This window comes from Rhinatrema bivittatum, chromosome 1, assembly GCF_901001135.1.
Source record: "Rhinatrema bivittatum chromosome 1, aRhiBiv1.1, whole genome shotgun sequence".
Lineage (NCBI taxonomy): Eukaryota > Metazoa > Chordata > Amphibia > Gymnophiona > Rhinatrematidae > Rhinatrema > Rhinatrema bivittatum.
Genome location: NC_042615.1, coordinates 226,092,268 through 226,108,260, shown reverse-complemented (window position 1 = coordinate 226,108,260; position 15,993 = coordinate 226,092,268). Strand labels below are relative to the sequence as shown.

Here is a 15,993-nt window from a genome sequence, read left to right as displayed (position 1 = left end):
TGCATTAATTATCATTCGGTCATTGATTAATAGATCATTAAAGGAGGGCATGGTGCCTATTCACCTTAAAATGGCTACAGTTAGGCCCATATTAAAAGATCCCAATTAATCTGTGACGGGGCTATGCCAATCATTAACTTTTCTTCCCATTTACTTTTTCCAGCAATGGTCAGTGGGAGGGAGTTTGATATTCAGGATTACTCCCCTTGCCATAACTCTACGTTTCATGGGAGGCTTGTGTGGGATATAAAATCCCCATGAGCATGCTCAGTTTTTCAGTGGGAAGGTGACTACAGATTATCCCTGGAATTCAAGTGAGTGGTTTGGAGAAAGAAGAAGGAGTAAAAGTTTGACTGTTGGATCTTTTCCTCATCTCTGGGGAACTGGAGCTGCAGTTGAAAAATTTTGATTTTTGGAGTCGAGTTGATTTTGGAGACTTTTTGAGAAGACTGATTCAGTCTACAGGGAAGTGCATTTTCCCTGGATCCTGAAGGTCTGTTTCAAAACTCTTTTTGCCTGAGCAATCAGAGAAAGCAAGGGTGAGAAGAATTTGGACTCTTGGCAAGAAATAATAAGAGACCTGGATGTTTTAAGAGTTGGATTACAGTTTGAGTTTTGTACCAGTTGGACTTTTCTAAGAATTTTTGAGCTTGGGGATTTTTTCCATCTTGGACCAGTGTATTCTGGAACTATACTCCAGTTATCTTCCCCTCCAAGGGGAGGATATCTTTGATATAGATGATGGTTCAGGAGAAGGGAGACTGATAAGACTTAAATGGATAAGGAAACTAATGTTTTTTTCACTTTAATTTTCTTGATTTTCTCAATTATGGCTTGGATAATCATCTTTAAGTTAAAGTAAAATGTTTATTTTGAACAGCACTAGGACTCAGTTTGGTTATTTTTCCAGTACCCTTGGTTGAATGGATGGACACTGGATGATTGCTACCTAACCCTCTTGCTAATTGTCTCCTCCTTGCTCCATTGTATTCAATAGTGACTGAATGCACCAAGGGCCCAAGAAGATAGCTTTGCCCCCATCTGGACTTGAATCCAGATCCATAGCACCCTTGCATGATGCTTACAGCCCAAATGGCGGGACTGGCATATCATCCTTGAATGATTTTTCCATCTATCTCCCTATATCTAAATTTCCAATGCTAGCCAAAATCCTTGAGAAATGTGTGTTGTCTCAGCTAGATGACTTCCTACAAATAAATTATATTTTGGATAGTTAATTTGGCTTTTGTCTGGGACATAGTGCAGAGCTTCTTCTTTCTCTGCTGGATTCCTTATATTGTATTCTGGAGAATGGCGGCAGAAGTATACTAGTTCAGGATATCTCTGCCGCCTTTGATATACTTTGCCATTATCTATTGGTCAATCAATTACAAAGCTTGGGTTGTACTATCCTGGTTTAGTTCTTTCCTCCAGGGTAGACAACAGCAAGTCTGGGTGAGCGATGGTACTTCTGCAGGGTGGGTAGTTTCCTCAGGAGTCCTAGAAGGATCAGCTTTACCTTTCCTCATTATTCAATATTTATATGGCCCCATTGGGAAAAGTTTTTTTTTTTTAAAGGAATATGAGTGTTAAATTATATTTATGTGGATAATATTCAATTTTATTCACCTTGTGAGATAGATGCTTTTTTTCCTAAGTCGTTCTTGGGATCCTGTGCATTGACATTGATTTAGTGGCTCAGAAGTTATAGCTTCTGGCAAGGTTATTTTGGATATTTTATTTATTTAAAAATATTTATATTCAACAACTTCCAAATTTAAAATCTGTCCAGGGCAGATCACATAAGCACATACATAAATATCAGCAAATATTTAACAAACACCCATCTATTACATAAACATTACATATAATTAACATCTCATTAACATATGCTTCTTGAAAAAAAATGTATTTTTTATCCCCCTTCCTGAAGTCTTTCACATCCTACATTCCTCTCAATTCAACTGGCAAATTATTCCACTGTGCTGGAGCGACAGATGAAAAAGCTCTGAATCGAGTTCAAGATAACCTATCCTTTTTCACTGATGGATTGTGAATGCAAAGTTCTACTTGGGCTATAATAGGACCGAATTTTCTTAAAAGTCACATGTACAGCAACTTATGTACCATACTCATCAGATGATATCTTGCCCCAAATTTTACTGGTAACCAGTGAACACACTGGAGTGCGACTGATATATGCTCAAATTTAAGGAAACCCCAAATCCACACGGCAGCATTCTGCAATAACTGTGATGTTCTCAGCAAGTTGTCCAGCAGACCCATCAGCAATGCTGTACAATAGTTGAGATGACTCAAGACCAACAATTGAAGTACAGTCCTAAATATTTCCTTTGGGAAAAAAAAAAAAGGACATATACTGGTTTCAATAGTTTTAACTTATAAAATGCGGCTTGTGATACCTAGTTAACATGTAGTTTCACTGATAAAGAAGAGTCTAAGACTACTCCCAGGCTGTCAATTTCAAACAAATTTTGGATCTGCTTACCCTCAATTACTAAGCTAGAGTTGATCTGAGTAACTAGTTTGCCTATCCATAAGACATTTTGTTTTCTCAGTGTTCAATAATAAACAATTTGATCCCAACCATTTTTTAATAAACGAGACATCTATTAAAAGACAGTAATGGTATTTCCCCTGGGACTTCACTAGGTAAATAAACCTGTACATTATCTGCACATAACTAATTTCAAGTAACCAGTCTTGAGACGCTAATTCCAGTCAATTGGGTATGATGAACTGTTAAGAGTGTTCCATTTTATTGTTTGTCTTATGTTTTTTGTTTATATAGATTAGAATCTATCTTTTTAGAGTTTTATTTGGTTTTATTTTGATTTTATCTTTCTTAACAGCTAATTTTTTTCATATTCTTTAACAGAGTTAGCCGTTACTATCTTATGCTGCATTGTATTTATTTTGTGTTTGATCTCTGTAAATCGTTGTGAAGGCACGTCTGATGTAACGGTATATAAATAACAATAAACAAAACTAAAAAAAACAAAACAAAAACATTACATTCAATTTTTCCAATTCAAACCCTAATGGTGCCATATAAATGTTAAAAAGTACAGATGATAGAGATGATCCTTGGGGAAAACCCATACTCTATTGTCATATCCATATGTACCCTAAACTATCTGAAATTCAAATATGAGCAAAACCAATTTAGTATTTTTCCAGAGATACCAAGATTTTCCAGGTGAGAAATCAAAATGTTGTGTCTTACTGAGTCAAAGGCTAAGGATACATCAACCTGTAACAAGATTCCAGTATTATCTCTCTTCATAGTACTCAGCAATGTATCCATTAAAGATAGCATAAACCTTTCTGTGTTTTAGGAAAACAGTCACCCCCCCCCAAAAAAAAAACCAAAACAACAAAAAAACAAAACATTCTCTTTACAGGTTGACAACATTACTTTATCAATTTTAGAGGTGGTAAAGACACTTGGGGTAGCACTGGACTCTGCACTGACTATGAAGACACAAATCCAAACAGTGGCTAAGGAAGCTTTTTATAAGTTAAAACTGTTAAAACCCATAAGACAATTATTACCTAAAGAGTTATTTAGGATTGTAAACCAGGCTTTAGTCCTGGATTATTGCAATAGCCTATGTGTATTTTATTTATTTAGCCATTTTACATACCGTCGTTCCAAGTGAAGATCACAACAGTTTACATTATGACAAATATAACAGATAGCCAATTATATTCACAAGATGAGTTCTTATATCATCATATATTTTAGTGAAAGACATGTACGTTGACTAAGATGGTCAGGGGAGGGAGATATGCAGGGATTAGGTAGCACTTTTTTCAAAAACTAGTGCAGCATGATGCAGCCAGGGTTTTAAGTGGGATTAGTTTATATGACCATATTTCACTTATTTTGAGAGAGCTTCACTGGCTGTCAATTAAATGACAGGCACAATTTAAACTTGTAATTATAAGCCATAAAATATTGCATGCAAATCAAGCATGACCCTTTAGTTTAAAAATTGCATAGGTAGCATTCCAACACATTCGTTGGAACACATTTATTGACTGTACCATCTACAAAAAGTTACAGACTTCAAGAGACAAGACTGAAGGCAATTTCCTATTCAGCATCATCATCATGGATTAGTCTCCCATTGGAAGTCCGAGAGCAGGGGAACAGAGATTTTTAGGAAAGATGTAAAAACTGTTTTAAAGATGCTTTTACTTGTATTTTATGTTATTGCAATATTTTTATTTGTATTTATTTGTATAATATGTAATCTGTCCTGATCACATTTGTTGGAAGAAGCAGTACTTGGATTTCAGTAATGCCTTTGACACTGTTCCGCACAGGTGACAAACTGAGCAGCTTTGGTATGGGCCCTACAGTGAATGACTGGGTTAGAAACTAATTGAATGGAGGTGACAAAGTGTAATGGTTAATGATGTTCACTCCGAGGGTGGGGGCATAACTAGCAGCGTCCCTCAGGGATCAGTCCTTACAGCTGTTCTTTTCAACATTTTTTGTGAGCGACATTAGCCAAGGATTGTCGGGAAACGTTTGTCTTTTTGCCGATACCAAAATCGGCAATAGGACAGCCAGCCAGGAAGGTGTGGAAAATATAAGGAGGGATCTAGCAAAGCTTGAAGAATGGAACAAGGTCTGGTAACTAAGATTTAGTGCTAAAAAAAAACAATACGGAATTATGCATTTACTGAAAAACCTAAGGGGGAGTTATGGTATGGAAGTGAAATTTTTTTTAAGTATGAAAGAAGAGCGGGTGTCTGGGGGTCATCATATCCGATGATCTTAAGGTGGCCAAACAGGTGGATAAATTGATTGCAAAAGCCAGAAAGATGCTTGGTTGCCTAGGGAAAGGAATGGTCAGAAGGAGGTGACATTACCCCTGTATTTCCCTGGTAAGACCTCATTTGGAATACCATCTACAGTTCTGGAGACCACACCTTCAAAAGGATATAAAATCAGTTGGAGTCAGTCCAGAGGGTGGCTACTAAAATGGTCATTGATCTTTATTCTAAAGCATATGGGGACAGACTTAAATATCCAAACATGTATACCCTAGAGGAAAGGTGGGATGAGGAAGACATGACAGACATTTAAATACCTCCCAAGTTTCCATGCACAGGAGGGGAGTCTATTTCAAAGGATTAAAGGGTCATGGGATGAGGGTGAAAGGGGTAGATTCAGGAGTAATCTAAGGAAATATTTCTTTACTGAGAGGATGGTGGATGCATGGAACAGGCTCCCCAAGAAGATGGTGGAGATAGACAATATCTGATTTCAGGAATGCATGTGTTAAAACACAGGGGATATCTCTGAGGGAGTAATAGGAATTGTAAGCTGAATTAATTGGCATGAATGGACGGACTAGAGAGGTCATTCGCTCTTTTCCTGCTGTCACATTTCTCTGTTTGTATAACGTGTAAATGAATATCCATAAAGTCAAGACAGTAGCTAAAATGCCATAAATATTTTACAATTAAAGATCAGACACAAAAGGTAGAAAAAATAAATGGTGAAGAGAGGAGTAAAAAGAGGAAAACACAACATTTAAAAGAGAGAGACCAGAAACAACCTCTGGAAGAGTCCAAAAATAATGTGTAATTCACAGATACCTTCCTAAAAGAGTAATGTGTCTGAAGCTGAGACAATTATATATGATTAGCAGGAAAGTATGCAGCTACAGAGCAGCATGTTCTGTAGGATCTTTTTAGCACCTATAACAAGCTGGTAAATTGACAGCATTGGAAATCAAAGCCTTTAATTTAAGATCCCACAGAGGAGGCAGCACTAAAAGCTTCTGCACAGTGCCCTACCAATGCACCACAATCCTGCCCTGAACAAAATAAGACAATAAAAAAACACTTGCAGAAGCAGCTACACATTAATTTCTTTTCTATGCCGTGTACTTCAATTCTCTCCGCTGGACTTCTAAATGCATGAGTTTGTGCTAAGTTTGGTGGTGGTCTACTTGAAAAGCAAGAGAACCAGCAACTCTTAAATAATTCAGTTAGCTGCTGAAACAATATTTTGCTTTTTATTTTTCAAAATAGACAAGTGTTTAAAGTTTCTGAATGCTTCTTGTATTTAAAGAATCCTGCCATAATGAATACAAGGAAATCCATTTGCTGCTGTGTGGACCTTTACTAGAACATTTCACACACTAAAGCAAAACTCTTGCACAGACAAGTACATCAATGGATTCATGAGGACAGTTTAAAAACATCTCCATATAAAAGGTAGGACAACAAAGAATCAAAACCCCTCCCCGACCACCTTAATGACCACTATAACCCTCTTCGTACCTCTAAACATATCTTAAATATCCCCCCCTTATACACCCTGTTTCTTGTTCCCTATGCTTATTGTAAACTAAAATGCAAATGTTAACAGGAATTTAAGCTTGGTAAAAGTGGAATATCAAACGTATATGCAAGATGTTTCATTGAACTTAACTGAGTTCTTAGAGAGCTCTTCTCTGCAATCTTATAACAGAGCTACCTTGCTTATTTCTTTTGTGTTTTTGCAGGATCGAGATATTTTACGCTTGGTTTTTTTTTTGCAATCACAAAGTTTTTTTCAAGGGGGGAAAGATGTGGATTTTTCCTGACCTTGCTCGAGTCCCTCAAGAGTGCAGGAAACTATTCCTTGTTATGAGACCCAAGGAGCCTCTTTTGTTATAAGACACCCATGCAAATGTATTGTAGTGTTAAATGCTAAGAAATATGTTTGGTTTTTTTTCACCCTGGGCCTGCTTAGATGTGTTTATTAGAATGGGGCAGCATGGATTTAGGAAGCTGTTATTTACTAGCTTTATATCTTTGTATTATATGGCTTATTTGCCCTGAAGCCATTTTCTTTTTCCCCAACTATTATTCTTTATCATGAGGATATTTCTCTTAAATTTATGCATTTGTTTAATGTCTAGATTGCTTCTTCTTTTTCTTTTCAAGCATTGCATCCTAAGTTTTTCTTTTCAAATATGATTGTATTTGAATTCAAGTCAAACTTCAATAAAAATAAACTTGAAAAAAGTATATAAATAAGATTCCTAAAGAAAGTGATAGAGCTAGAAAACTGGCAAGTTGATGAGGGAAATCAAACTAGTACTGCTGTTAGAGAAAAACCTGATGCATATTAACTGATGAGAAATAAAATCAGCTTTGTGACGTATAAAAAAAATTCCTATATAGAATTTTCAGGTCACTGTAAATGTACAACATTAGACGCGTCTTCAAAACCAAGCCATTCTTTTCTGATGCACACACACCTAGACCCTAACTAAAACAAATTTATGTACTACTGTCACCTGATTGTTATTCTGCAACAAGGAAATTCTGGCACGGTTTAATGTAGTGGGCCACATGTGGCTGTGAAGCGAGATTATTACCTCAGAGTGTATATGCTGGAGAGACTACATGTGGTGACAGACACACTGTCAGATTCACTGCTGGAGATGGAGCTGAGGGGAGTGTCACATAAACCATCCTGAGAACTGAAAACAAGCATATGGAAACCAAATAAACGGAAGAGAACAAAGGAATATATGAACACTGCAATGGCAACAAAGTGACTTGGAATGACAATACAAACAAAAGTAAAACATTAAACATGAACATCACTTGTTTTATCCATGGGAATCCATCACATTTTATTTTTAAATTATAGTTGCAAGCTTTCACAAATAACAAAAATGCCATTTATGATGGCAACATTGTGAATTTTGGCAGCGACACTAATGGCATCTGTACAGATAGTTAATAGCCTCAGGAGATAAAAGGCTTTTAATATTTATGCGTTGAATAAAATGCATAATAGCTGCCCAGGAAACCATTGTGTGGTGGAGGTAAGGAGATCTCACAATGAGCTATGAAGTACCTAGGTCTGACTTCAGAAAAAATTAATCCTTGCCAATGCTCTGAAGTAATGGTCATGTACAGTTTACTGTATGCAGACACACTGCATTGCTATCCTGGTAAACAGGATAACAAGGACTGTGGACCTGCACACAGCACTCACCCAACTCATGCAAATCTGCAGCAGTGTAACCTTCCATGCTGTGCTCTGCTAATGATACCCAAGATCAGAATTTCCAAATAACTCTGCTTCAAAACATAAATTACAACTACATAGCACTTCATTGCACCTTTCATCCAACAAGCAAATGCACTGGCTTTATAACTGATAATTTTCCAAACCCGTGCATATGTATTTGTTTTTTAAATATTGGGCTACATGTCACACAGCTAAACAAAAAAAACATCTAGGTGGCTATTTATTGAAATACCTATTTTGCATGTGTTCAAATAATACATTATGTAAGAGTTCTAGGCTTAAACATGTTTTATCCCTGGATGCTGGCTCCAGTCCAGAGAATTAGATTACATTTCTCTGAATTTTCAATAACATTAACACCATTTGAAAAGCAGAAAAATATAGAACACTGTATCTTACTGAATACATACCTGACACATGCTTTCATGAAGTCAATGCTAGACCCAGATTTTATGATGAGCAAGATGCTGTTTATTATAATTTGGGGGTATTTAAATTAAATATGAGAATCAGTGAGGATTCTAAACAGGAAGCACACGGGAAAGCTGCGCTGTATTTTTCATGAAACTTAACTCCTTTTCCATTTCCACTCCAGCTAATTTACTAGTTAACGGGCACTTTCGGTCCATTTCTTCCCTGCATTTAAAGCAGCGAAACATAGTTATGTAACCGAACTAGCTACTAAAATTAATATGATCTTCTCTTTTCATTTCAATTTGTATTACAGACCTGAGGACTCACTCGAGTTTATAGTATTTGAAAGTTCCTCTTACTCTACCATTATCAATCAAAACAAATTAGGGCCCTCAGGGTAGTGTCTCCAAATTGGTTTCTTTTGCAGATACCATGACAAAAATGAACCTCACGCTTAAGCCAAGATTATGCTGGGTATGACCCTCAACTTCTTAAAATGTACTAAGAGGTTTATTTTGAGCCTGCCTTGGCAGGAATGAATCTAATTTGTAAAACATAGCATGTTGGGGATGCACTCCAGCTGTGGGAGCTGTTTAGTGGTGATTTGGTGCAGAGGATGTCATTTTGTAGAAAGATTTGCATTTCTTAATCTTGAACCAGATATCCCAACTTTAACTGAATTTGATATGAGCCAGTTCATTTTTTTTTTTTCCATTACAGGAATTTTGTTTTTTTGCAAACAAAATGACTGGACATTATTTCATGCCTTGCTCTGTTAAAGTAGCCCACTCAAATCCCGTCTAAAAACCCATCATTTTTTGAAGCAGCTTTGAAATTTTAAAACTCTCTCTCTCTGATCCTGACCTTGTTATTTTTAACCAGTTTCTATAACAATGAAGTTCTTGAAACATCTAATTTTTCTTGTCAGTGTCTTTTGAACAGTAATACTCAGATATAAAGCACATTGTATCCCTATTTCTTTGGTGCTGCCCCATGCAGTCTTCGACATATATATATATATATATATATCAGATATCTCACAACCATATACAATATTATACCTATCTTATACACAGACACAAAATAAAATGGTGTATCAATATGCCACTATGAGTAACAAATAGTAGCTAACAACTGGAAAATTTCTGGGAAAAACATCCCCAGCTTGCCTGGAGAACAGAAGACCTGACTGGAAATAGAACACAGATCCATTGTATTGCTACTGAACCGCATCAGTCCCAGATTATGATGAGCCTAGGAGAGAGGCAGAAATGTATTTTGTACATAAGCTTGACAAAGATAATCAGCTTCTACAACTATATAGGCCTTCAATTTTGGGGATCTCTCAACCATCTCAGGTGCAACCACCTCATCTCGCCCATCTATAATTAACCCCCACCTTTGTCCCATGCTGTCATTTTTGTAAGAAACAACAGTCAGTCCATTATTCAAAAGACGATCTTTAGTGGATGGACATACATCTGTTATATTACAAAACAATTACTCACATTCATTCAATTTACAAAACATCAATTATGAAAATGTTCTCAATCCCCAGGGGTGAGCACGCCCTCAGTTGTGAATTTCAATAGGATCCTGCAACTGCAATGTAGCACTGCTGTGGACACAGGGCCGTCGAAGCCATGCTCCAATTTCCTAAGGGCTCTATAGTATCATACTGCAGCAAGGTAGCTGCAGTATGATTAAGATTAAGTATGAGTAAGATTAAGTATGAGTAAGATTAAGGCACCATTATGCTTTAACCCATACGCACTATGTTATCACTTTGTATTTATTTAATTCCTGCCTTGTCTTCCTTCCAGCTTCCTGCAAGCTTCCAAGTTCTCTTACCCTGTTGATTGTAACTTTTGACTCATTTCTACCTATTGTTTACCTTTCGTTTACTTGAATTGCGACCCCAGTTATATTCTTGTTTATTGTAAACCGATCTGATATGGTTATTTACCATGAAGGTCGGTATATAAAACTGTTAAATAAATAAATAAATAAGGTAGCATCGTTGGGGGACATAGGGCAATCGAAGCCTTGCCCCTTGAGTTACCCTGCATTTGATCCTCATCACCGATGAAATTCTCAGCAGTACGCTGAAGTCCTGCTCCATAAAAGAGCAGGTGTCACTCCTTAAGCATGACAACACAATTTTTGGGTGATGCACAGGCCAATCTTGGCCGTCGAAGCAGAAGAATTGGCAGTCATCTCATCTCGCTGTCACCCACTGATGCAACGTACCAGCAGGAATACCATGCTACTTAGTATTCTCTACTCAGCCAGCTTTCAAGAATTGCACATGCCGTGCACTCCGGGTCATGGTCAACCCCCACCACAAACCCATGGTAGTGACACCTCACTTGCTGTGGACACCCCACCAACCCAGCTGCGGCCACATCTTACAACCACTTAATGCTGCCTAATGCTCAAACTAGGGAAGCCCGACAATGCATCGCCGTGAGATTTTGATATTATATACCCCCTTGCACGCGCTGACCAGGATTTTATAACATGTATGCACACCGGATAGCACACGCACATGGATGCGTGCACGTTCTTTTTTTTAATCTACCCTTTTGTGTATATTAGTTTATATTTCTTATGGCAAGGTCTTCAGACCGAGCACTAGGCAATAATTAGGCCGCACTGTTAACCAGCATTTGGACGCGCGTTTTCGATGCGCTAGCTTTACCCCTTATTCAGTAAGGGGTATTAGCGCATCGAAAACGCGCATCCAACCCCCCTCGAGACTAATAGCGCCCGCAACATGCAAATGCATGTTGATGGCCCTATAAGTCATTCCAGCGCGATACAGTAAGTAAAATGTGCAGCCAAGCCGCACATTTTACTTTAAGAAATTAGCGCCTACCCAAAGGTAGGTGTTAATTTCTGCCGGCGCCGGGGAAGTGCACAGAAAAGCAGTAAAAACTGCTTTTTTCTGCACCCTCCGACTTAATATCATGGCAATATTAAGTCTGAGGCCCCAAAAGTTAAAAAAAAAGTTAAAAATAAAAAAAAAATTTTTAAATGGGCCCGAGGCTTGAAAACCAGATGCTCAATTTTGCCGGCGTCCGATTTCTGAACCCGTGGCTGTCAGCGGGTTTGAGAACTGACGCCGGCAAAATTGAGCGTCGGCTGTCAAATTCGCTGACAGCCGCCGCTTCCGTCAAAAAGAACTAGGGACGCACTAGTGTCCCTAGCGCCTCTTTTTACCGCGGGCCCTAATTTAAATAAATTAAGGTACTGAATCGCACGCACAGAAGAGTGGCCTGTGCGCGCGCCGGGAGAGCGGGCACTCACCCGCTCGGTTTACTGTATCGGCCCGTTAGTGCTTTTCATCTATCCTTGATAAATGAGCTTAGTGGACCCTCGGCAGTTGGGGTGATTCAGGATGACCTTATTCCCAGTTAATTACTGCATACAGCGCATCCAACATAATAAACCCAATAGGTTTCATGTTAGAGGGTTCAACAGGCACATGGGGATATTCAGCTCATTCTAGAATGGAGGCAATCACATAGGTTAGTGACAATATATAGTATCCACCTGTGGTTTTCTCTGGAACAGTATGCATTTCAGGTAAGATATTGAACAAGAGCATGAAGGGTTGTTAAAGCACTAGGTGGTATTAGTGCATTGCAAGATATGGCGAGGGTCACAATATGCAGTATCCTCTTGTGGATTTTGGAGGGATAGTGCTATCTCTGGAGCATTATGTGTTTCAGGCAAGATATTGAACAAGAGCATTAAGACTTGATTGAGCACTAGGCAGCATTAGTGGTTGTAAGATGTGGCCACAGCTGGGTTGGTGGGGTGCCCACAGCAAGTGAGGTGTCACTACCGTGGGCTTGTGGTGGGGGTTGACCATGACCCGGAGTGCATGGCATGTGCAATTCTTGATAGCTGGCTGGGTAGAGAATACCAAGTAGCATGGCATTCCTGCTCCTACGTTGCATCAGTGGGTGACAGCTATTCTTCAATATGAGGTCAGCTGCCTAATATGGGGGTGGGGTGGGGAGAGCAACTGTATGCAGCAATCTTTCCTGAGATAGAATCATTATCATAGTCGGTAACGCAAGAATGACCTGAAGAAGACGCCGACAAGCGTGTGTTGGAGGCGTAGCCCCTGAACTATCTGATCCAGAAGTTCCATTTTGATCGGACATTAACATTGGAAACACGATAAGCAATAATTGTTCCAGAAAATGCAGATGTTGTGTCCTGGAAATATAGATGCTGTGGAGTGGCCTTATGCAATCCTGTGAAGATAATTTAGGATCAACACAGGAAACAAGGAACCACCCAATGAGGCAAGTGCCTCAATAACTGCATGAAAATATTAAGGATGTTTTATATTTAATTATTTAACACTTTTCTATACCGACCTTCATGAATAAATCCAAATCAAATTGGTTTACATGTAACAAGGGGTAGAACTTAATCAACCATTTAACAAGAGGCGAAAGTTACATATAAGAAGGAGGTAGTAACTTGGGGGGCTAAGTTAGCCGGAGACAAAGGACAGCAAAACTGAATAAACTAAATAACGAAACAAAGAAACAGAGGCAAAAAAAATTATTAGACAACACAAAGGGAAGTCTCATTATTACTTTACCCACTTTACTCAAAGTGAAACGTCTGTGTATCCAGAGTACTGTATATCAATTGTCGAGTCTGTCAGCTGCTGGTTACAGCTCTTGGGGGATAAAGTTGACCTGTTAACTAGTATTGCCTTCCGTGACGAGGAACCATGGATTGTCAGGGCTATTGTTGGAGCTGTACCGATGAGTCCGGTACCATATCTGATCAAGTTGCCACAAGTCTGTGACCAATGGATAGAAGAGTTGCCGACCCTTCTCTGCTACCCTAACAGCACAGCTGGCACAGGCAAAGCATGATGAGGCGAAAGGATGATTTAGTATTTTACAAGGACGAAAGCATAAATAATTGCTTGAATCACTCCAAGGGCCAAATGCAAGTTACCATATGCAATTGCTACACGGATGTCCCAAGAGTATACAGGACAAATGAAGAAGTCATGCAGTAAAATGTGAATGTCTAGGTACCATAGAATAACCTGATACAGAAAGAGAAAGGATGATATAAATTGATATCCTGCAAATTCTTGCAGTGGGATCCTTGGTATTATCCAATCCTGATGTCTGATAGTGATTGGTCATTAGCTGGATGATTGGAACCAAATATTGAAGAATTGTTCTATTAATTGCATAAGACCTTTTGTTGTCGAGTGGCAGGTCTCATCATCGTCAAGCTGCCATATGAAATGAAGGAAACTTGCTTTCGCTGTTCTCTGCTGCCCGTAGACATGCTATTCAAATTATCGAGCCAGCATATATTTATTATTTATTTATTTATTTATTTACGGGTTTTTTTATATACCGGGGCACGTAAGTAACATCACCTCGGTTTACATTCAAACATTAATTCAGCATATTGCTTTACATTATAACATTAAAAACTGAAAGAATACAAATCCATGTAAAAACTTTGTATAACGAAAATAAATATCAGAATATTAGTGACTGTGGGAGAACGCAAAGCAAAGGACCCAGTTCAGGCATAGTAGGCTTTTTTGTATAGCCAGGTTTTTAAGTTTTGTTTAAATTTTTTGTAGCAATCTTCCTGTCATAATTCTGATGGCATGGTGTTCCATAGTCTGGATCCAGCAATGATGAAAGAATGTTCTTTTGTAGAGGACAGATTAGTCAGGTTGGGTGCAGGGATCTTCAGTTTAGCTAAATGCTGGAATCTGGTTGGGCGGATTGATGTTCTGAATTGAAGGTGATCAGAGAACCAGTTCATATCTCTGTTGTGGGTGGCTTTATGAATCAGTAATAAAATTATATATATATATATATATATATATATATATATATTTTTTTTTTTTTTTTTTATATATATTAACTGAATAGCTTAGTCCAGAATAAGCAAACTAAATTGGATCCAAACTGCTTATATTATCAAATAATAAGGTTGTGAAATCAATATAAAATAGGAAGAGAAATGAAATTAAGATGCCTGTCTGCCAATGCTAAAATCTTGAAAATAAAATGGAAGTCTGAATACATGGCCCTGCGTAGCTGCCGCTCTTACTGGCTTATGCTGTCGTAATGTTACTTCCTTTAATGGAAAGATAAGAACATAAAAACATTAGAAATTTCCTTACTGGGTCAGACCAAGGGTCCATCAAGCCCAGCATCCTGTTTCCAACAGTGGCAAATCCAGGTTACAAGTACCTGGCAAGTACCAATACACTAAGTAGATCCCATACTACTGATGCCAGTAACAGCAGTGGCTATTCTCTAAGACAACCTGATTAATAGCAGTTAATGGACTTCTCCTCCAAGAACTTATCCAATCCTTTTTTAAACTCAGCAACAGTAATTCCAGAGCTTAATTGTGCATTGAGTGAAAATAATTTTCTCCAATTAGTTTTAAATGTGCTACTTGCTAACTTCATGGAGTGCCCCCTAGTCCTTCTATTATCCAAAAGAGTAAATAACAGATTCACATTTACTCGTTCTAGACCTCTCATGATTTTAAAGACCTTTATCATATTTCCCCCCCCCCCCCCCCCCCCCCCCCCTCAGCCATCTCTTTTCCAAGCTGAATAGGGGATCTGTTCCATCCCCCTTATTATTTTGGATGCCCTTCTCTGTACCTTCTCCATCACAACTATATCTTTTCTGAGATGTGGTGACCAGAATTGTACACAGTACTCAAGGTGCATCCTCATGATGAAGTGATACAGAGGCATTATGACATTTTCTGTTTTATTTACCATTCCCTTCCTAATAATTCTTAACATTCTGTTTGCTTTCTGGCTGCCGCAGGACACTGAGCCGACGATTTCAATGTATTATCTACTATGACGCCTAGATCTCTTTTCTGGGTGGTAGTTTCTAATATGGAACCTAACATCATGTAACTACAGCATGCATTATTTTTCCCTATATGCATCACCTTGCACTTGTCCACATTGAATTTCATCTGCCATTTGGAGATTGCTGTGATGCGCTCCCAAGATGGCGGCACGCTGAGAGACGGGGGAAGCAGTGATTTCAAAAGCTCCGAACACACATTTTGGAGAATGTGCCTGCAAAAAGAAAAGGGAAAATACGGGTTTTCCCAGCTGTTTCCCTACCTTCATCGGCGGTCCAGCAAGAAATCACTAACTTCCTCAATCTGACAACAAAAGAACCAAGGAATGAGGATCCCGATGTGCCAAGCGAGGAGAGAGCTTCGCCGGCGGAGGAGTTATCCTTGAGCCCCAACCTAAGGCAAACACAGACACAGAGGACTGGGGAGGTGTTGCAGCTCGGACCGCTATTTGGGGGAACTTCTTCTGGAGTAAGTGCAGAGGGGACATCGATGCCCGCAGCTTCGGGTGAAGCTGGACAAACTGAGGTGGGGAACTCCGGGACTCAGAACAGCAGCGGAACAGCAGGTACTGGGCTGGAATCAGGTACAAT

General features: G+C 38.7%; 1 protein-coding gene across 3 annotated transcripts in view; it reads right to left on the bottom strand.

Annotated features, from left to right (window-relative positions):
- Nucleotides 1-15,993, bottom strand: part of ZFYVE28 (zinc finger FYVE-type containing 28) — a 629,789-nt gene that overhangs the window by 84,063 nt on the left and 529,733 nt on the right. For 2 of the 3 annotated variants that reach the window (XM_029592250.1, XM_029592232.1), the window contains exon 9: nucleotides 7,413-7,517. The exons of the other annotated variant lie outside the window; for it this stretch is intronic. In XM_029592250.1, the coding sequence (XP_029448110.1) occupies nucleotides 7,413-7,517 (105 nt within the window). The remainder of the gene's footprint in view (nucleotides 1-7,412; nucleotides 7,518-15,993) is intronic. 3 annotated transcript variants of the gene reach the window in all.